Genomic DNA, 21,741 nt, shown 5'->3' with positions numbered 1-21,741 from the left:
AAACATGTTTATAATGCATGGTCTAATAATAAAAACCAATGCTAAATTTTTCGCTTGTCAAGCGGTAATTTATTGTAAATTCACATGTTTTTGCACGGACTCAGTTGAAGCACGGAACCGGAAGTACAGCATTCACAACTTCCACACGTGTGGAAAATGCGTTTGGGCTAATTTAGTTCACTATTCTTGTTTTTACGTAATACTTTAATAACATTTACAACAGAAGGCAATCAAAATTAAAGCACCAAGTAAGTGACGATGGCTGAGATAGTCCAACAGCGGATCGAGAATCGAATCCCAGAGTTGGAACAGTTGGAGAGAGTGGGACTGTTCAGCAAAAAAGAAGTCAAGTAAGATTAAAAACACTCTAGCTTAGCTAACTAACAATGTTGGCAAAAATCTTTGAAGTTGTATTAAATCCGATTAATCTCCCAATTACAGATCCATGCTTAAAAGGGCGACAGCTTTAGAATACAAACTGCATCGATTGATCATAACCAAAGTTGACTTCATTGCATACATTCAGGTGAGTGCCAAATACCAGTGAATACAGCTTGAAAATGTGAGTATGGGCAATCAAAAACAAGTATTAAACAATGTATTAATCTGTGTTATTTCTTTGTTATTTCAGTATGAAATCAATGTATTAGAGCTGATAAAGAAGAGAAGATCAGTAAGTTTTGAATCTCATATGTAATTATTATATACATGAAGGATTTGGTTCATTTTGTAGGCTACACATTCGCAGCTACAAGTTGAATTGTGGTATAGGCCTACAAATAAAGTGAATAGCAATTAGGTAGATTAACAAAACAATGAAAGTGATGTTGATGAAGCCAGTTTCGGAGAGTTCCGGCATGTGCCAGCTCATGGCAGAGACTGGTGCTTCTGGCAACCCACTGGTGTGATGGTGATGCATTGGCTTGCTGGGCATAATGTTGTCCTCAGCCTATCTGTAGCCTTCCTGTGATGGAGTTGGCTTGGTGGCCCTGATGTCGTCCTCAGCTCAACCTCTCTGTAGCCTGCACTTATCACCCAAGTGGGTGCACGTCTCTGCAGTTACTATGGCACAAAAAAGCTCACCACACATCAATCCAGAGCAGTAGTCATCCTCGCTACGAACACTCTGCCATTACCACAATGCAGTCAGGTCTTATAAGGCAGGGCTTAATATAAGCCTAGTTGTCTGTTTGAGGTCGGACAGGCAATGTTCCACTTTTTAATTTAAATAGAAGCCGGTGCTGAGCCTGATGCATCTTTTAAATGCAAACGTTAGTCGGCAGCTAGCTATCTAGCTAGCCTAAACAAGCAGACTTGCCATCGCTCATGGGTAAAAACAACCAGATATATATCCAATCAACACTCAATGACTTATCAACAAAAAAAACACAAATTAAAATCTAAAATATACAGAGCTCTGTTTGGCTGCCTTACAGCGCCATGGCAATGACAGAATCCACTAATAATAATATCCACTTTCAGTATCATGCTAGAGTTTACAACCAATGAATGCCTGCAAATCCATTTGAAGTTCTATGAAATATGGACATATTTAATATCTGTATCAGGAGTTCATATTTGTTCCTCATCATGTTTCATTTTTAGCGCATCGGCTATCAGTTCAAAAGAGAGGAGATAGAGTTTTCCATCATCTCGAGGATCAACAGCATTTTCAGAAGGGCCACAACTAAATGGAAGGTACTGTACAAGCCCTATATGACATAGCTATTAGCTACGGGATGTTGAATATATCAAACAGCGCTATGCAGAAGGCACCAAAGAAGTCAATGGACAGACCAATTAGATCTCCTCTTTTTGCAGGATGATGTGCAGTTGTGGCTCTCTCACATTGCTTTCTGTAAGAAATGGGTAAGTTTAAGTTATCTTGGGTTCTTTCCTGATAAATGTTGAATAAATGTTGTGTTCTGGTGCTGAAACGGTTATTTTTGTTATCTCCTCAAATAGAACACAAAGATTCAACTCAGCAAGGTGTTCTCCTCCATGCTTGCCATTCATCCTGAGAAACCAGGTAGATTTATCATCATACTATGGTGACATACCACGTCAATGGCATATGTCCTTGTAATATACACTGAGTGTACAAAACATTAGGAACACATTCAGTTGCACCCCCTTTTGCTCTCACAACAGCCTGAATTCGTCAGGGCATGGACTCTACAAGGTGTCAAGCGTTCCACAGAGATGCTGGCCCATGTTGACACCAATGCTTTCCACAGTTGTGTCAAGTTGGCTGGATGTCCTTTGGGTGGTGGACCATTATTGATACACAGGAAACTGTTGAGCGTAGAAAAACCCAGCAGTGGTGCAGTTCTTGACACACTCAAACCGGCGCGCCTGGCACCTACTACCATACCCGGTTCAAAGGCGCTTAAATTTTGTCTTGCCCATTCACCCTCTGAATGGCACAAATACACAATCCATGTCTCAATTGTCTCCAGGCTTAAAAATCTTTCTTTAACCTGTCTCCCCCACTTCATCTACACTGATTTTGAAGTGGATTTAACAGGTGACATCAATAAGGGATCATAGCTTTCACCTGGCCAGTCTATGTCATGGAAAGAGCAGGTATTCCTAATGTTTTGTACACTTAGTGTATAATAGTATGCCATTTAGCATATGCGACTTAGTCATGTGTGCATACATCTTTACGTATGGGTACTCCTGGGAATCAAACCCACTACCTTGGCGTTACAAGTGCCGTGCTCTACCAACTGAGCCGCAAAGGACCACTATCTACACTACACAGGGTCCTATCATTGCTCCAGTTGTGTGAGTGGATGACAGCCTAGTCAGCAGAATCGTTGATTGCCTCTCCTTTCTCCAGCCCTCTGGATCATGGCTGCCAAGAGCGAGCTGGAGGACAATAACTTGTCAGAGATCGCCAGACACCTGTTTCTGCGTGCCCTGCGCTTCCACCCGGAAAGCAAGAAGGTCTACCAAGAGGTACGGAGTGGCATTTGATTTTCAATGAATTGAAGAATTACCATATTTGGCTCGAAGCTGAGGTGCTGTGGTAGCAAACACTGAATGCACACAAAAGCCTAAATGTAGCAGAACCACGGTTAAAACCCCCAGGATGATTGATACCCGTGTCTCTACCTGAACAGTACTTCCGTATGGAGCTGTTGAACGCTGAGAAATTGAGGAAGCAACATAAGGGGCTGGAGCGGGCTGAGATGGATGTGGTGAGTACACGCACACACCTTTTTGAGTTTCTTCTTTTTGTACTGAGTCCCTGATTGTCCTCTTCACTCTACAGGAAGAGTGCGACTTCTCCCCTGAGATCATGAGTGGCAAACTGGCCGAGTTGGTGTACAGAGATGCTACTGGGAAAATCCAAGGTGAGCTGTTTTCCATCACATTGTATTTGTTCTATGCCATTCGTATTGCCTAACAGTCATCCGTATGTCTACTTTGGTTATTAAGAGAGTAGAGACAGTGTTTTGGAGATGTTAATGGTTTTCTCTGTGCTGTCCACAGGAGCTGATTTCATCCTGTCTCTTTTGACCATCGCGGCCATCTTTGACTTCACTAAAGAACTACAGGACACCATTATACAAGAGTACGGCTACATTTTGGGTTGCTGATCTCTGTATTCATTTTTCAACATGACACAACACACACTGACCATGCTGAATGTCCTGTCCCCAGCCTGCAGAGCAAATACACAGACGACTCACTGACGTGGGACTTCATGGCCAAGCGGGAGCTGGAGGCGACGGTGGGAGAGGCGCTTCAGTCAGCCAAGGGGCGGGCCTCTGACATCGCCAGGAGAGAGGAGCGCTGCTGCCAGGTCTACGAGGAGGGCCTCAACAGCCTCAACACAGGTACGTACACACAACAAACAGAAATGCACACACCAACACAGGTTAGACAGAAATACATCACATTACAAACACACAACACGAAACTTAACATAGGTAGACATAACATAATGCAAATAAAGACCTCAACACAGATAGACACGATACAATAAGTACACAACAACACAAGTGACGTGTTGGATGAAGTGTAACGGAGGAGGTTCGAGGACCACATTCGGGATGGGTAACCTTGCCTGAGACCTGAAAAGTTGCATTTGCTTCCCAAACCTAGGCGGGCTAATGCTGTCATCTGGGGTCCAGGCGACACTGCTTCGAATCATGTTGGTCACAAACAACTAGGGATGTTGTTTGAGTACTCGCATTAGTTTTTTTCCCTGGTACTCGAGTATTCAAATAAAAACAATTATTTTTAGACCACAAGGGCTGCACTGGAAATGTTTTTTTGCATTTGTCTATATGCCAACCGTGCGCAACAATGCCTATTTTATCATACAGATAAATCCTAATTGTTAATTGCCCCATATATTCAGCCAATAAAAAACAAGTGTCATTTTAAGATGTTGAAACCGTAATATCAACTGGTTATATTATGGAACACAATATTAAAAAAGGCAGTAACCTCAGCGGTGGCGCTTGCTTGTGGAAGCCCTCTGTTAGGAATCAAAAACCTGTCTTTACGTAGTCCAAAGTAAATAAATATGAATTGAAATTGCCCCATATCTATTCAGTCAATAAAAAGCCATTTGAGAATCATTAATTGAAACAGTAATGAGTTGTGTTAACTGCTCGGCTCTGGTGGGATCTCAGCGGCGCTTTTCAGTGACAATAGATGCGGTGCGAGATTGCTGCTGCTTGTCCCCCTCCGAGAATGTTTCTTTGCGCTTGATAAGCATATGATTTCTCATGGCAATAGCTGTGCTATGATAGGAGAGCTTGATATTTGCATTGCAAACTACGCAATATACTTCCAACCCTTACTGCGTTTGGCCGCCATGCTGATAGTGCCCATTTCACACTGTGCCTGACCCCCCCCCCCCCCCCCCCCCAGCCAATTCAAAGCACTTGCCATCAAATATTTGGCATTTATATTTTTTAAATCTTAAATAAAGAAGTTGTAGTGTGATAGTTAACACCGCTCTCTCAATGTAACACATTTTCATTTTCAGAAGTTCTGAAATAAGAGACAAATAGTTCTACTGTATTTGAAGAAGAAAGAAAATCTGGTTAAAGATCGGGTTTTGACGTCTGTTTGTGTACTCGATTACTCATGCCCATCTCTACAAACAACCATGATTGTTTTCCCTCTGTAAATGATGAGTAGGGCTGTGGCGGTCATTACATTTTGTCAGACGGTAACTGTCATGCCAACTGACGGTTAATTAACAAACCCGTTTAGCATGTCCAGGCCTCCGCATACCAAGCTATGTGCCTTTGGAACAAAATCCAACTGATATACACCATCACAAATCCATAATTTATTTTAGGCAGGTGTAAAGAAAGATGATATGAAGAAAATGTATTTCAGAATAGTATATTAGCAGCTGAATAATATAGTAGCACTGGGATCCTCTGCTTGTTGTGGCAACCAGTAAATCTCTGCTTTCACACTGGATTGCATATAGAAATGTCTGGGCTTTTTAAGAAAACTTTCACTCCACGCATCAACCACTGTTTGAGGAGCATCCTCTCGCTGCGTGACAGGTCATATTCCGCTCAAACTGTATGCCATGGTGTCTCCAAACCTGTTTCCTGCCGCTACCCCGTGCTTAATTTGGGAAACCAAGTGAAATCTATTCAGGAACATCAATAATCACGCTTTCACAACAAAAGATATTTCATTAAACTGTTGACAGCTCCTCTCTCTGCTTGCTGGAGAAAGGAATGAAGGAGAGAGGAGGAAATGGAAACGCACAGTGGTGAAATATTCTGTAGCTAAAGGTAATATGTCAGCCTATTAATTATAAAACATGCCATATTATTACGTTATTCAAAATCCTAATAATATCAAATACAAATTCACTATAATTGTAGGCTAACTATACTCTGTAAGCCGCCCTGCACAATCAACAAACCAAACCAGTATTATACATACTGGATGGACTGGTTACCTTATGCTACGCTCCAAAACTTTCTCTCCATCAGTCTGGGAGAGAACTTATAGGCCTAGGCCAGTGTTTCCCAACTCTGGTCCTCCAGTACTCCAAACAGTACACATTTGTATTGTAACCCTGGACAAGCACACCTGATTCAGCTTGTCAGCTAACCATCGAGCCCTCAATGGGTTGAATATGGTGTGTTTGTCCATGTGTACTGTTGGGGTTACACAAGAACCAGGCTTGGGGAACACTGGCCTAGGCCTATAAGTTCTCTCCCAGACTGATGGAGAGAAAGTTTTGGAGCGTAGCATAAGGTAACCAGTCCATCCAGTATGTATAATACTGCAGTAAACACTCAAAGGTGATTACTAGAGTTTGTAGCCTACACCAATTATGTACCAAGTACATCTTAAAATCTGTTTTTTTTTTAATATAATTTGTTTTTCTGCTGTGCTTAATATGCAGTAGGATATGTATAGTATAACTGCAATCATTTTTTTTCAGGCTTGGGCTCATATATAGGTTTATGCGTATGGGTGTTCTACATGCGACGTCTTAAATGCTTTGAATAAATCATCACCTTAGAAAGCGCTGTCCCTTTTCGTTGTTTGGCTTTGAAACAAGATCCACAACGACCATGTTTTCCACTCAGGTTCAATCTGTTGTTGAACTTCTTCAAATTGATCGATCATAGTGAGGTCAAACAATGTAGCCTACATTTGCATTCATGTCAGAGTGATTAGAGGGACAATAAAGCGCTGAGTAGCAGGCCGTTAGCGTTCTGACATCGTTAGCGAGTTGGGTACTACCAACGCATCGGCGCCTTTCATGTAGAGAGCATAGGAGGAGAGTACCGTGACTCAACTTTCATGTGGAATTTGACTGTGGTCATGACTCATGACTGCCAGTCACGGCAACAACCCTAGTGATGAGGGGTCTCTCTGTTGTGTTCCAGAGGCCATGTGGGCGTGCTACGTGTCCTTCTGCCTGGAGAGGTTCAAGAGGATAACCAACGTCCAGCAGCTGAAGGAGAAGGTTAACATTTCAAACCATGGCTATAATTGCTGATGAGCACTTTTTAGGGAAGAATATTGATAGAGTGATGATCTAGTGTTAATGACTAGTATATTGGTGAAATTAGTATAGGGTTTTCTAAGACTGAACTCTGGCCTGTGTGTGTGTTGGCATCCCTCAGAGGCAGGAGAGGCTGCTGGCAGTGCTTCAGCGTGCCCACGACTCCTCACTGCTGAAGGAGGACTTCTACAAGAACTGGGTAAGAAGATTTCTTCTGGCAAGAGTAAATCTAGGACAGCAAGCAAGTGTATAAACATAGGCTCTCTAACATACAAACATACAGCATAGCAACCAATAGGATACATGAGGTTCACAACATGTAACGATTTCCTGTGTGTGTGTCCCTCCATCGGTCTGTTCAGCTGCAGGTCTTACTCTCATCAGGAGACTCGGAGCAGACCGCTGCGGTTGCCATGGCAGCCACCCAGCGCTACAGACAATCTGTGGACGTGTGGTGCCTGGCCCTGCAGACGATGGTGCATCTGGGGAGTGGCGCCACAGGCAAGCTATTCCAGGACGCCCTGACACACGTGAATCCCAAGGTACACACACACACACACGGTGTGTGAAAGTGGGGCAGCTCCAACTCTGTCCCAGATAATTTCCTACAGCATATTAACTTCCTCAAATGACTGCTATTCGCTGCTAGAAACCAGTTCCAATATGACTGGAAGGGCTCAATTCAATCAAACCCACAGTGCAGTATTTACGTGGTAGTTCCTTTTCCCGTGGTCACATGACAGACAATCTGACAGAATGGCTTCAGGTACTGTTAAACCCCATTACTAATACCGGGTAGACTTTCCTTACAGGTAAATTCTTCAGATACTGTAAAAACCTATAACTAGTACCAGGACTTTGTTGATTTCACGTTCGTAGACGTTGAACTGACATCTGTGCCCAGTGGGTAGTATGTAGTAGAGCTGGGATGATAAACCGGTCAATTGTCGACACCGACCATACCGATCACTTTTCGCAGGCATTTTGCTGATATCGTCATGCTAAGTAGCCTATACTAGAGAAATGAAATAAGTTTGCTAATATGGGTGACTGTTTATGGGGCAATTGATGGCTACAATCAAACTAGTAGTTTAAAACAACTGGTGCACATTGTTATTAACGTATCCTTTTATTTATTGTTTATTTATTGCAATATGGATCTTGTAGCTAGTCTTTCAATGTTATGACGGGTGTTGTGCAATATAAGGGGTGGCTAACGAGAAGGGGCTGACTGTGTGAGGGGGGCGTATGGTCACCCTCCAATTCGTTATTTAATTATGTAGTCACAAAGACATTGTTGATCCGGGAATGTGAGTTGCGAAATAATATAGGCACAATGGGATTGTCTCTGGAATGTAAAAAACATTTTGACTAAGATTTGTGAGAAAAGGAGTATGTTACAAAAGTGTTTGGAGCATCAGAGTGTACTTACCGGTAACAATTTTCCGGCCCAGCAACCCATGAAAATATTCTAAATGTAAAAGAAGCGTCTTACTTGATGTTAACCACCCTGGTCTTGTCTGTTGACAGTTGAGTTTGCCCCTGTGGCAGCTGCAGGTGGAGTGGAGCATGACATCACAGAGCCCAGAGGAAACTGAGGCCCTGTTTCAGGTACAGAACCAAGCCCAACCTCTCAAATTACATTAGTTTGACATTTTAATACAATACCAGTTTACACTTGTGATAATTCAAATCTCTGTCCAGACAGTGCTTTGACCAAGCTTTTCCTGGTTCTATGTCGTTCTTAGCCTCCATTGTGTCATAGTGCAAAAGCAGTAGTGCCTCGTGGGCTGCGTTTACATAGGCAACCCAATTCTGATCTTTTGACCAATCACATCAGATCTTTTTCAGAGCTGATCTGATTGGTCAAAAGACCAATGTGTGTAAACGCAGCCATATTTCCCTACATACAATGTTGTCTGGTTGGATGAGAATTAGTTGTAACAGTTCGTTTCTCCTCTGCTCTCAGAGAGGTCTGCTGTCTGTGGTGCCTGCCGTTTCCATGGAGATAAAGGAGAAGTACCTTGACTGGTCCTACAGGGCCGGAGGCTACAAGAAAGCCAGGAAGACCTTCACAAGGTACTGAATATTAATAGTACTATTAGATTATTCATTTCTCACCAGTTCTGCATTATGAAGGCAATCATTACAATGATGATTCTAATTCAAGGTAGTTATTTTGTACAAGGTATCCTCGTTTAGATGACGACTTATTTATACGCATTTCAGTTCAGCATTTTGTAGAAGAAAAACAAAGTTGGACCTTTTCTTATTTTCCAGCTTGCATGAGAGCCGGCCCTTATCCAAGGCCTTTTTCACCAGAATGATCCAGATGGAGAAAGATCAAGTGAGTGTGTTGAGTCACAATGTATGGGGAAACAAGAACACATGTCCAAGCTCAAACAAATGTATGTCGCAACCAACCAAAGCATAGTCTCAAACTAGCTTGTTGTTCCAATATTGCCACATATTGTTGTGGCTTTATGTACAAAATGTTGTATGGAGGGATTACCTATTCACTACTGTTAGGATTTTGTTCCCAGATCTGTTTGCCCTGTGTAGCCGACTCCTATGGTCGTTGTCAAGGCTGGTGTACTAACTGGAATGATGTGACTGTTCTTTTAGGAGACTCCCAAGATGAGCAACCTGAGGGACTTCTATGAGAGAGCCCTGAGGGAATTCGGCTCCACAGATGATGGTGAGATTCTGAAAAACACGTTCAAAGCAGCTAATTTCAAATAAGTCCCACAGGGATTATTGCATGTCAGTTGCTACACGAACAACTAAAAGACTTCCAATAGGCCAGTAGAAGAATGAACAAGACATACATGGTTGGAACTACAGGGTTTGCAGGCTTTTATTCCAGCCCAACATTAACACACCTGATTCAACAGCAACTTTGATTAGCTGATTGAGGTGTTTTAGTATGGCATGCATATAAACCTTTACTTCCATGTAGTTTTCTGGGATATAAAGTAAGTTGAGATGGTCACTCAGGGCTGTATATGGCCTTTTCCCTCCAGATCTGTGGCTGGAGTATATCAGAGAGGAGCTTGGGCCCAGCGGCCAGCCAGAAAACTGTGGGAAGATCCACTGGAGAGCCATGAAGCTGCTGGAGGGGGAGAGTGTGGAGAGATTCACTGCCCAGTACACCCTGCTGCAGACTGGACACATCTAGAACACACCTGACCCCCCCTGGTCCAACAGTGTTGTGGGAAATGGCTTACTGTGCAACTGCAGTTCGGATGAGTAGGTAGAAGTTGATCTAACCACTGATCCAGAGTCAGATATATTTGATCATCCTAATGGTTAAGGTTAGGGGATAGAGTAGATCTGTGGTTAAGGGCAACTACCTAGAGATGGGGATAACAAGCTGTTCTGTTTATATGACGAGTTAAATTTGTACCTTGCATTTTGTATACGACGTGGTGTTTCATGCAAGTTTACAACTTCAATAATTTCTTTTTGAAGATAGTTATGTTAATGTACACATCAGTAAGAATACCATTTATTATGTATTTACAAAACATGAACATTGTCACTTAACTTGAAATAAAAGCATGAACAGTCTCCTTGGTCAGGGTGTTTCTACAGTGTTCCGTCTGTAGGTCAATATCACATTGTAGCACATGGGATTGTCGTTATTCTGTTTTAATAACCAGTGCGTCACATGACTACTTACATACATGTGAGTATTATGACCCTGTCCCTGAACGACCCCTGACTTGCTTACTCAGATTGGAACCTAGGGATGGCAGTAGGTCCACTGACCAACCAGTGCTTTGTGAAACCTTTTCTTGATTACAGAGTAAACAGATTTAGCTCTACACAAGACATTTATCTGCAGTCAGAACATTGCACTCTCCTGATCCTTAGTACCATTACAGTGCCTTTGGAAAGTATTCAGACCCCTTGACATTTTGTTAGGTTACAGCCTTATTCTGAAATGTAAATGGTTTTACCCCCTCAATCTACACACTACCCCATGATGACAAATCAAAACAGGTTTTCCGAAAAAGTGAAATATCACATTTACATAAGTATTCAGACCCTTTACGCAGTACTTTGTTGAACGATTGGCAGCGATTACCGCCTCGAGTCTTCTTGGGTATGACGCTACAAGCTTGGCACACCTGTATTTGGGGAGTTTCTCCCATTCTTCTCTGAGGATCCTCTCAAGCTCTGTCAGGTTGGATTGGGAGTGTTGCTGCACAGCTATTTTCAGGTCTCTCCAGAGATGTTCGATCGGGTTCAAGTCTGGGTTCTGGCTGGGCCACTCAAGGACATTCAGAGACTTGTCCCGAAGCCACTCCTGCGTTGTCTTGGCTGTGTGCTTAGGGTCTTCGTCCTGTTGGATGGTGAACCATCACCCCAGTCTGAGGTCCCTAGCACTCTGGAGCAGGTTTTCATCAAGTATCTCTCTGTACTTTGCTCTGTTCATCTTTGCCTTGATCCTGACTAGTCTCCCAGTTCCTGCCACTGAAAAACATCCCCACAGCATGATGCTGCCACCAACATGCTTCACCGTAGGGATGGTGCCAGGTTTCCTCCAGACATGACGCTTGGCATTCAGACCGGAGAATTTTGTTTCTCATGGTCTGAGTTTTTGGGTGCCATTTGGCAAACTCCAAGCGGGCTGTCCTGTGCCTCTTTTTTTTACTGAGGAGTGGCTTCCGTCTGGCCACTCTACCATAAAGGCCTGATTAGTGGTGCTGTTCCTCCACAGAGGAACTCTGAAGATCTGTCAGTGACCATTAGGTTCTTGGTCACCTCCCCTCAGTTTTGCCGGACGGTCAGCTCTAGAAAGAGTCATGGTGGTTCCAAACTTCTTCCATTTAAGAATGATGGAGGTGACTGTGTTACCGAGAACTTCTATGCTGCAGAAATGTTTTGGTACCCTTCCCCAGATCTGTGCCTCGATACAATCCAGTCTCGGAGCTCTACGGACAATTCCTTTGAGCTCATGGCTTGGTTTTTGCTCTGACATGCACGGTCAACTATGGGATGTTTTCAAATCATGTTCAATCAATTGAATTTACCACAGGTTGACTCCAATCAAGTTGTAGAAACATCAAGGATTATCAATGGAAATAGGATGCACCTGAGCTCAATTTCGAGTCTCATAGCAAATGGTCTGAATAATGAAAAACTGAAACCATGTAAACATCTTTTTTTATTAGCAAAAAAATCTATGAACTTGTTTTTGCTTTGTCATTATGGGGTATTGTGAGTAGATTGCTGAGGAAATGTTTTTATTTAATCCATTTTAGAATAAGGCTGTAACTTAACAAAATGTGGATAAAGTCAAGGGGTCTGAATACTTTCTGAAGGCACTGTACATTCACACAAAGATCCAGGAGGTGATTAAATGTTTTGTTGCCATGGAGGCCGTTTGTCACCTGTAAGTCACATTTGATTTACCTGAAACATTCCATTGAGGCCCATTTTGGCAATCTGAACAAGATGATAGGGCAAACATTGTGTATTCGTCATATTGTAGCAAGTGAACAATTTAAATTAATTATACAACATAACATTGCACTTTAAAAAAAACTGCCATAAATATATTAAGTCCTACAATGTGTTTAATACCCTTTTAATGTTAAGAGTGATCATTACTGAAACATGTATAAACAATGTACCAAAACATTCAGGTTGATTCATATTTTACAGGTAAGGATGCTTCTAAATACTCTTTCCAGTGACGTAACCTTCACAGCTGTAGCCATGTTCAACTAACGCCACGAAATGCCACTACAAAGTCTTGCATTACAAGACCATCTACAATTATTTATTTTAGTAATCAAATAAACATGCTTTAAAGAAGTTTTATCAAAGAACATGTACTGTACTAAATGGCATTCATGGCGACCAGTGTATTGACCTTTTGAATGCTTCACAGAAACTCCTTCTACAGAGGAATTCATAGGAGAACCTCGAGGCCAGTTTTCTACAACAAATAAGGCCTCTTGAGAATACATTCAGTCCGTCCCATGATATTCCACTCTCCCTCACAGGGTGATATAATAGTTAACCTCTAAGTGAACGCTTTCATCTTCATGACCAAGACTTCCAATTATAGACCTGTATAGACTGTTGGGCTGGCACCTATTACAATCATGGTTTTGAAGAGGGAATCCCCAGTTTACAGTTTTCCCATGCATCATACAGGCGGGATAAGCAATTAGAGCCAACATGAAAACCTAACTAACTAATAATGCTATTCCATCTGGGGAGTGAAACCACTTGAGGCATATTAAGGCAGGCAAACCTAATGATAGTTAGCATCCCTTTAGTGCGTTATTAGATTACAGTCTGCAGGTTGAGGTATCTCTGTGGTTTTAGCATCCCCACATCCAGAGATGGGCAGTATTCCTGTTACATGTAATTGAAATTCATATTTCATTTGCTTTTGAGTATTTTGTCATTTGTATTTCACTGGCCTGAACTACAATCCAATGTAGTTTGTAACATACTTGAGACATGTAATTTATATTTTCAAAATACAAAATAATTTTCTATATCCTTTTTTTTATTTTATAGCGGTTCAACATTTGGTGGCCCCCTTTCACCCTGCATTGGTATCAGAAGTCACGGCACTATGGTGTGATATGAGTGTCTGCTGAATGAACAACATCTAAATGTAAAAATTTACATCTGCAAAGCATGCTGGGTATTGTTGATGAGCTCCGCCCACAAAATAAGGCCAATAATAATACCCAGTGTGCTTTGCAATTGTTCATTTAGGTCATTTAGCAGACATTTATCCACAGCGACTTAGTCAGTGCATTCAAACAAGGTAGATAAACAACCACATTTTACAGTCATAGCAAGTTAAATGTTGTTTTTTTGTTTCTGTTACTAAGAATACTGTTGTAGTGAAGGCGTGTACTTGCAAATGTATTTTGTATTAAAAAATAAATCATTCTAAATACAATACTTCGCAAAAGTATTTTGTATTTTAGTTTGATACATTGGTCTTTAGAGTAACTTGTATTTGTAAAAAGATACATTTTCATGCATCTTTTGCCCATCTCTGCCCATGTCTTCAACTTCCATGGGTGCAAAGTGAGTGAAACCATTGACTCCATGAGACACAGTGTCCAGCAACACCTCCGCAGTAGAATGGTACAATTGGCAGCCGAGATAAAGGCCAAATAACCAAAAACTTTGCTAGTAGCCAAAATCCCTTATTAATCAAGTCCTGCTCCATCTAATCCATGTAGGCCGGTAGACCTCTCCAGGGCTCTGGATGACTGTCCAGACCCACAGTCTCAATGCTTCTGATCACTATGGTAATCCAGTGTTGTCCTCACAACTTGCCTCCTGGGCCCTGCGTGGCTTCTCCTTCCTCACTCCCCCTCAGTGCTTCCTCAACAGTATGTAGGTGAAAAGCACCACCACTCCAGCGGTCAGCGCTGCGATGACACACTGGTGAATGGTGATGACGGTCTCCAGCGTGTGGATGCGCTCCTCCATGGCGCTGGTGTGTATGTAGTCATAGACGGAGGCACTGATGCTCCACACCGCCCACACAGCGTCCACCAGTGCCTTCATAGTGGGGGAGACCATTGGGAGGCTGCAGGGCGCTCCTGGATCCCAGCCTCATCCGCCGCTCACGGCCCCTCTACACGACCCTCACTGGGGGGGAATGAGAGATAGGTACACACAGGGCACACTATGGTGACCTCTGACACCTTACATGGAGGTCATATGGCTAGTTGGAAAGGGGAACCTGAAGTAGCTCTACATACAGGCTCTTTGAGACAGTTTTCCTGACAGGTGATATATCTGTGATTGTTCAGGCAATTTATCAATATGATATTCATTCATCATCCACAACATGTTATGATTGCTGTTTTTCTGGAATATGTATCATTCTCATCTTTGACCAGCTGTTACGTAGCCTTCGAGACTAACACCAGCTGACTGTCTGACATCAGCGCACAGAGATAGCCTGTTGGTCCCTCCTGACAATCTTCATCTTAGTAAATAAGGAACTTTGCGATGGAATAAAACGATGCATGTAAAAATCTAATTCAATTAGTGATGAGTTCCCCACGAGAAAACAACTCGAAACGGGGACCAATTAGAATAGCCTATGTGCGCAAATATCGATGCGCCATATTCCTAAACTTCTATGGCCTTGTAGCCAATGGCATTTAGCAAATATTTAACAGGACATGACACAGGAAGGAGATAAAATAATATTGATTGCGATAATTTACTTGGCCAAAACAAGAGCTTTTTAAAAAACCACATCATCAACATCATCCTTTGGTCGAAACTCGAGTCAAAGTTCGCCAGCGCAACATCATGCGACTATTACACACACACGAATAATACTCACCAAGGGATTGGAAATGTTATGCAAATCGTTGTTGGAATAAGGATGAACATCCGTATCTGTGGTTTATAACAATTATTATTCAGTTTAGAATAAATCGGTGGCGCTGTCTCGGTGTTGCGACTGTGACATTGCTCCTGCGCAAGTGCGTCATTACGCACAGAGAGTAGGGCGTGCTCTTTAGGCTTATTCGTTCTTGTTACTACAAATAATCCTCAATTTGTTGCCACGTGGAGTCGCACTACACCACCAAAAGAAGTAGGAGCGCAAAGAAATTACGGGCCAATATAATAATCATATAAAATCGTAATATTGCCTAGTGCCAAGCTTACATAAATTCTAAGATGTTTCTTAATAACGGCCACTATGCCTATTAGGCTATACTATGCGAATTTTATGACATTATTATGTAGGCCAAATAAATGTATAATTCGTATAAGAAAGAAACCACAGGAATGTGTCCAACTTTCTTTCGTTGTGTTGTCAATAGTGTTCCGATTTCTATGAATGTCTAGTCCATCAATAAGTAGCCTATAACAATATCAGTTAAGTGCTGCGCCCAACCTTGGCAATGGGAACCTATAACTTGGAGACAAGTCGAAGTGACGCGCTCAAAATAACCAGGTTACCACTTAGCAGAAGCCCATTTTGGGGAGGTCCCAGCACGAGGGCGCAACACCATATATCTAATCCGTTCAGCTCTTGGTGTTGTCGTGGTCATATAGCCTACAACTGGGCAATAACATCTGCAAGTCCGTTTAGAGAATGGATATTTTGAGGACCGTCGGCGGTGCGTGCGCACGGGGTTCGCTCAGCCTGGAAAACATCGCATGTATCCTTAAAAAAAAGCATAGGGGAATCCCGAGTGCTACACTGTTGCGTTTTTCTTATTTTGGAGAAAACAACATTTCAAGTTATTTTGAAAGAAAATGGTGCAATACGTCCCCAAGGATATTCTTTCTAAATTTGGTGATTGTGCAATACCAGCGCCACTGATCAAAAAGAGGGGCGGTGGTGGTGTGATGAGCAGCAGCGAACTTCAACTTCGCACGCATCTCCAATCTCTCCCATACACTCATCAAGCGAGGGTTTTGCGCGAAGTCATCTTGCTGTCCAAGGGATGCGGACGAGACATCACGGATCCTACCGCTTTGCGCGTTTATGCTGAACATATGCTGAACATTGGAGAATATCAGGTAAAGACAACGTTAGCTCAGTCAAACAGTGAATATGAATAGCCTATTATGGTTCTGTAGATTTCCTTGAATTGATTGTTGCACCTTGTCTGGATAGGAAGTAGTCGACAATATTGGGACAATTAATTTGTGCCAACTGCGTTTTTGAATAGGATATACTGAATGAATGCTAAACTACAAAGGATTTAGGCTATTTTGTTCATCATTATTCATCATAATACACTTATAAATCATGGACAAGACACAATTCCTCACACAATTATAGAGTGCTCTGAAATCAGTGTGTGCCAGAGGCTGGGTCTTTGCGGGCAAGGTGAGTCCTCATTCATTCAACTGGCCTACAAAGTCCCAGTTTCTGACTCATGTGACCAACACGTTCAGAATATATTGCAAGTGAACTGACAAAATATAGATTCTGTACTTGTGAACTATTTCGCACTAATGCAATTTGGGGAGACGACATGCACCGCACACTGCCCTGAATATGGACTACCTAACCAAGCATATAACTTTTTCGCAAAACGCACAAGCCTAGTTTAAGGGCCTCACAGGGATTGATATCAAAAGATCAAGTATAACACATAATTAATATATAGCCTATATTGCTCCTTATTCTAGAAGTGAGAGGGTCAAATGTAGTTTTTTTTTAATTCATTGTTGTAATAAGATTCGCCTAGAAATGATAAGTCAACAAAACAACTTTTACAACACTGATCTACTGCTTTTACATCAATTCATATCAAGTCCATATGTTTTCTACATGTGACATGTGGGCTTAAATCTCTATGACAGGCCTACATGTGTTCTTCTCAACATTTATCAGACCTACATCTTGGAAATAGTCTTAAAATGGCCCATAGAAAAAAACGTCTTCATGCAAAGATGCAATAACTTTTATGACATCTCTAAACAGTCTACTTGAGAATACTTTGTACGTCTAAGACAAAAGTTGAATTCAACTGAGGGGGAGAAAAGTCCATCTTCTAAGACGCTTTAAAGTGTGTTAGTCATAAAAGTAGCAGTGAAGTCAGTTACCAAATTAGTCTCAGACATATTTTCACCAGCCAAATGCCATAGTCTACATACCCAACTAGTGAATTTAGCATCTATTCCCTAAATGCTTTACGTAATTAATATTAGCAATGCTGATGGTGACATCTACATGCTCAAATGACACCTAGGTAAGACATATGCTGAAGCATGTGTTTTATTTAAAGATGGATCCAATACTATCTAATTATTATATATCTAAGTAGAATGATCATTGCCATAGTACTCTCTACTATTTAGGCCTACTATCTCACCATCTGACTAACATCAATACATTTCTTTACAGTGCTGTTTTATACAGTTTAAGTAGGCGGCGTTCTTCTCTCTCCTTTAAAACAGACTTTGTTTATAGAAGCCTGCCATTTTAAGCCACAGTTGTGACAAAGCTGCGGCTGTCAGTTGTCAGCTCTGTTGAACTATTTTACACATCAGCGTACTTATTTTTAACACTTAATTCGTTTGTTGTCATCAGTATGAGGACAAAAGACAATAAACATTGAAGATTAGCATTTGTGAAACATTATCTTCTAACTGGAGAAATGATAGATCATCATGAAAATTCACCTCACGGGTGAACTGAGTTTCAAGTTTAAAAACAGAATCAAATAGGTTACACCCTCAAACTAAGTGAGACGTTATCATTAACTTTATTATTGCTCTGTTTCAGGTCATTTTAAGATATATAGGACTATGCTGATTTACATCCTACCACCATAAAGATGAAATGACTCACTACAAAAACTAAACCAAAAACATTGCATGACACAACTCCTCCTCAATACCAACCAGGACAACAGCCAGTATGAGTGTGAGAGTGTAGAGTGCCTAAGTAGGAAGGCTTGGGAGGCTGGTAACACGGGCCTGGATTGAATAAGCACCATGGCTATGCTAGACATCTGGGATATCCACCAAGAGTGCTGATTTAAGTTGGGATATAAACAGTGCTCGCTGCCTGCCAAGCCTTTCTCAATGACATTTTACATTGTTCCAGGTCCAGTCAGACTCATCTCGCGACTTGCAATAGTCTTTGTAATCACTTTAACTAGACCATATCAGTCTCTAACACAGGCTGCAGCTGTAACTAGGCCTAGGCCTACACTACATGTGCGAGCATATGCCAGGGAATGCTTGTTCAAGGTATGTCAGGTCATTGGATTCGTTCGTCGAGTTTCCAACTGAAACACAGCAATTCGAAAGCCATAACATATGTAATATATTGTCATTACGTAGTAATTGTGAATACGGCAAAGTCCTCTAATTCAACTGGCCTAGGTTGTGTTTATCTTGTCTGCTACAGTAAAGCTGAAGAGCTAATGAACTAGACTAGGGACCCTTCTGAGAAAGACTGAAGCTCTGAACTCATTCAACCCCCTTTAAAATGCCCGCGCTAATCCCAATAAAGGTCAGCCATTATAAATATACAATTCATAAATTGCTTTCTGTGAAATATGCAACCCTCTAGCCCCATCCATTTAAACTCAAAGTCTAATGTGTTGGCCTATCGACAGGCTGGTTGGTTCTTCTTTCGCCTCTGTCTGTTGTTCCGAATGATCCAGCCACGCTTCTGATGGTACCCAACTAATCCAAGCTGTGAACCCACTCCTCAGCCAGTAAACGCTACGGTTCAATCTCAAAAAGTTGGAACAGACATAAGAGATATGGAGAAAGAGAGAGAGGGAGGGAGAACGAGAAAAAGGCAGCAAGAAAAGTGAGGGACTTTTAGGGGCAGCTGTGTTTTATTAACCCAGTCATAATGCCCCTAAAAATCCTTATTGCTCTTGCAATGGTCAACAGAATCTTCTATAAGAGCAAGTCTCTATGTTATGGGCGACGCACTCTTACGGACATATTACAAGCTCTATGAAATCCATTGGTCACATTGTCAAGTCCCTGAAAGATGTTCAGACAGTCTTGAAGCAAGTTGGAGGGCATTGAAAATTGAATAGAAAATGCTTATTTGTTATTCCCAACTGACGTATTTCGACATTACGGCCGTCGTCAGGGTGCTTTCCTAACTTGTCAATGAATTAGTCAAACAAATCTAGTTAGATGCAACTCTGGCCTCAGACGTTCTTATCCGAAGTGCACGGCTCGTTCAAGGCGCTACATCACGATACATATCTGTCTAGGTTGGAACTGTTGCTGTAAGAGTGTTTTTAATGGGGAAAAAATAAACATAAATAGATATTTAATTTCATTGTTATTTGTTTTTGTTTATATTGCATTTGTTTTTAGGCATAAGGGCAATGAAATGTACCAAAATTTACGTAGAGTTGCATATTTTCCAAAACTTGGGTCGCAGGAAAACATAGAATTTCTCATTTGGGTCCCAGGCTGAAAAAGTTTAAGAACCCCTTCTTTAGATGAGTGGGATGATTAAAGATCAGAGCACACTTTGCCCAGACAGAACTATAGACATCTTCATCCTCACTAATGATAGCTATGCGCCTATGGAACCCTGACCTGCTACCTTGTCCCAGACCTGCTGTTTTCAACTCTCTAGAGACAGCAGGTGCAGTAGAGATACTCAATGATTGGCTATGAAAAGCCAACTGACATTTACTCCTGAGGTGCTGACCTGTTGCACCCTCTACAACCACTGTGATTATTATTATCTGACCCTGCTGTTCATCTATGAACATTTTAACATCTTGGCCATGTTCTGTTATAATCTCCACCCGGCACAGCCAGAAGAGGACTGGCCATCCCTCATAGCCTGGTTACTCTCTAGGTTTCTTCCTAGGTTTCGGCCTTTCTAGGGGGTTTTTCCTAGTCACCGTGCTTCTACACCTGCATTGCTTGCTGTTTGGGGTTTTAGGCTGGGTTTCTGTACAGCACTTTGTGACACCAGCTGATGTAAGAAGAGCTTTATAAATAAATGTGATTGAATTTGATTGATAATGATAGCTATGTACCCTGCAGGTTGGCCTTAGGATGTCATTATCTCCCCAGTCTCCATTGTTTAACATGCAGACAAGTGAGCTATATGTCCTTCAGTTTCTTGACTTTGCGCCAAAGGCCAGACAGAGAGACGGGCGAAGGATTCTGATCTGATCCGGGTTGGGGTGGGGTGTGGTGGGGTTGGAGAACTGTCTGAGAGGTGGAGGCTGGCTGGAGGAGACAGAGAGGAGTGCTCCTTAGTGGGGGTGAGTCATCGCCTTCGGAGGCTATTCAGTGAGTTCACTCTGGGAGGATCGTGATCCTTCGGTTGGTCGGTGAATCCGCCGTCCTCCTCGCCATAGCCAGAGAGGGGCTGGGAAGGAAAGTGTGGGGGCCTGGCTGGGCTGATGACTCAGGGCCACGCACCGCACAAGGAGTGAGGGAGGAGGGGGAGGGAGGGAGGAATTACTCAGAGCATGTGGAATCTCATACAGCTATCACAGGACAGACACTGTGCTTCTACTAGGCTCTGAGGCTCTGTAGTCTGTCCTTAGACACAGTGGTAATGGCAGTGGTAAGACGGCTAAGGGCCATTGGTTTCCATTGAAGAGGAACAGAACAGAGCAGTATACTCTTGTACTCGCACTTTGAAACAAAGTCATGCCCCCCTTCTTATTGAATGAATTACGTCTTTCTATTACAGCAAGTCGGTGCAGGTTTGAAGCTCTGCAACTCCAGCAAAGTAATTAAGCATTGCATGCTGTCAAAATATTCCATTACAAAAGTCTTGAAGATTTGGGAAGTGTCTCCGATGATTATCTAGATGGGAGGGGGAGGTGAGTTGGGCCGTTTATTGTCCAGTTCTTCCTGTTTCTTTCTTGAGTGATGATGCTCCTCCTCCAGCTCTGTCATTGGAGAAATCCTTTCGAATAACCAAGCTTCATTGAGTGATGATGACAAACATTTCCAGAAAGAGAATGTAAGTGGTGAGAGAACTACCTGTATGACATGCGATACGGACTATCTATGCGCCCCCTCTAGCGTGAGTCATCAGGCCTAAAGATGCCGAGCTGTGAGTGGTGAATCAGGTGTTGATAATGGCCAACAGTGGCCGGCCCCACACAGGTGGGGGCTGGTGTGTGTTGGGTGTGTGTATTGTGTGCAGTGTGTGCATGTATTGTTGTGTGCATGTATTGTGTGATGTGAGTGTGGAGGGAGATTATGGTGTGTGTGTGTGTGTGTCTTCATGAAGG

The 21,741-nt window shown here is 42.3% G+C and overlaps 1 protein-coding gene across 1 annotated transcript; it reads left to right on the top strand.

Moving 5' to 3' along the window:
* The first annotated feature begins 101 nt into the window (after nt 1-101).
* Nucleotides 102-10,585, top strand: utp6 (UTP6 small subunit processome component). Its single transcript, XM_039017792.1, has 19 exons — nt 102-350; nt 442-526; nt 632-673; nt 1,606-1,698; nt 1,822-1,869; nt 1,966-2,029; nt 2,846-2,964; nt 3,129-3,206; nt 3,281-3,362; nt 3,502-3,583; nt 3,673-3,848; nt 6,897-6,976; nt 7,137-7,214; nt 7,378-7,557; nt 8,546-8,626; nt 8,985-9,094; nt 9,296-9,362; nt 9,641-9,713; nt 10,039-10,585. The coding sequence occupies exons 1-19, from the start codon at nt 259-261 to the stop codon at nt 10,191-10,193; spliced, it is 1,785 nt and encodes a 594-aa protein (XP_038873720.1). The 5' UTR covers nt 102-258; the 3' UTR covers nt 10,194-10,585.
* Nucleotides 10,586-21,741: the final 11,156 nt, after the last annotated feature.

This window comes from Salvelinus namaycush, chromosome 2, assembly GCF_016432855.1.
Source record: "Salvelinus namaycush isolate Seneca chromosome 2, SaNama_1.0, whole genome shotgun sequence".
In the NCBI taxonomy this organism is placed as follows: domain Eukaryota; kingdom Metazoa; phylum Chordata; class Actinopteri; order Salmoniformes; family Salmonidae; genus Salvelinus; species Salvelinus namaycush.
Note: the sequence above shows the minus strand (reverse complement) of the source record. Positions and strands in the feature narration are given on the sequence as shown.

Coding starts and splice junctions, on each gene's coding strand:
- utp6 (XM_039017792.1), top strand. CDS start 259: ATGGCTGAGATAGTCCAACAGCGGATCGAGAATCGAATCCCAGAGTTG. Junction 351..441: donor TTCAGCAAAAAAGAAGTCAA/GTAAGATTAAAA, acceptor TCCCAATTACAG/ATCCATGCTTAAAAGGGCGA. Junction 7,215..7,377: donor AGGACTTCTACAAGAACTGG/GTAAGAAGATTT, acceptor CGGTCTGTTCAG/CTGCAGGTCTTACTCTCATC.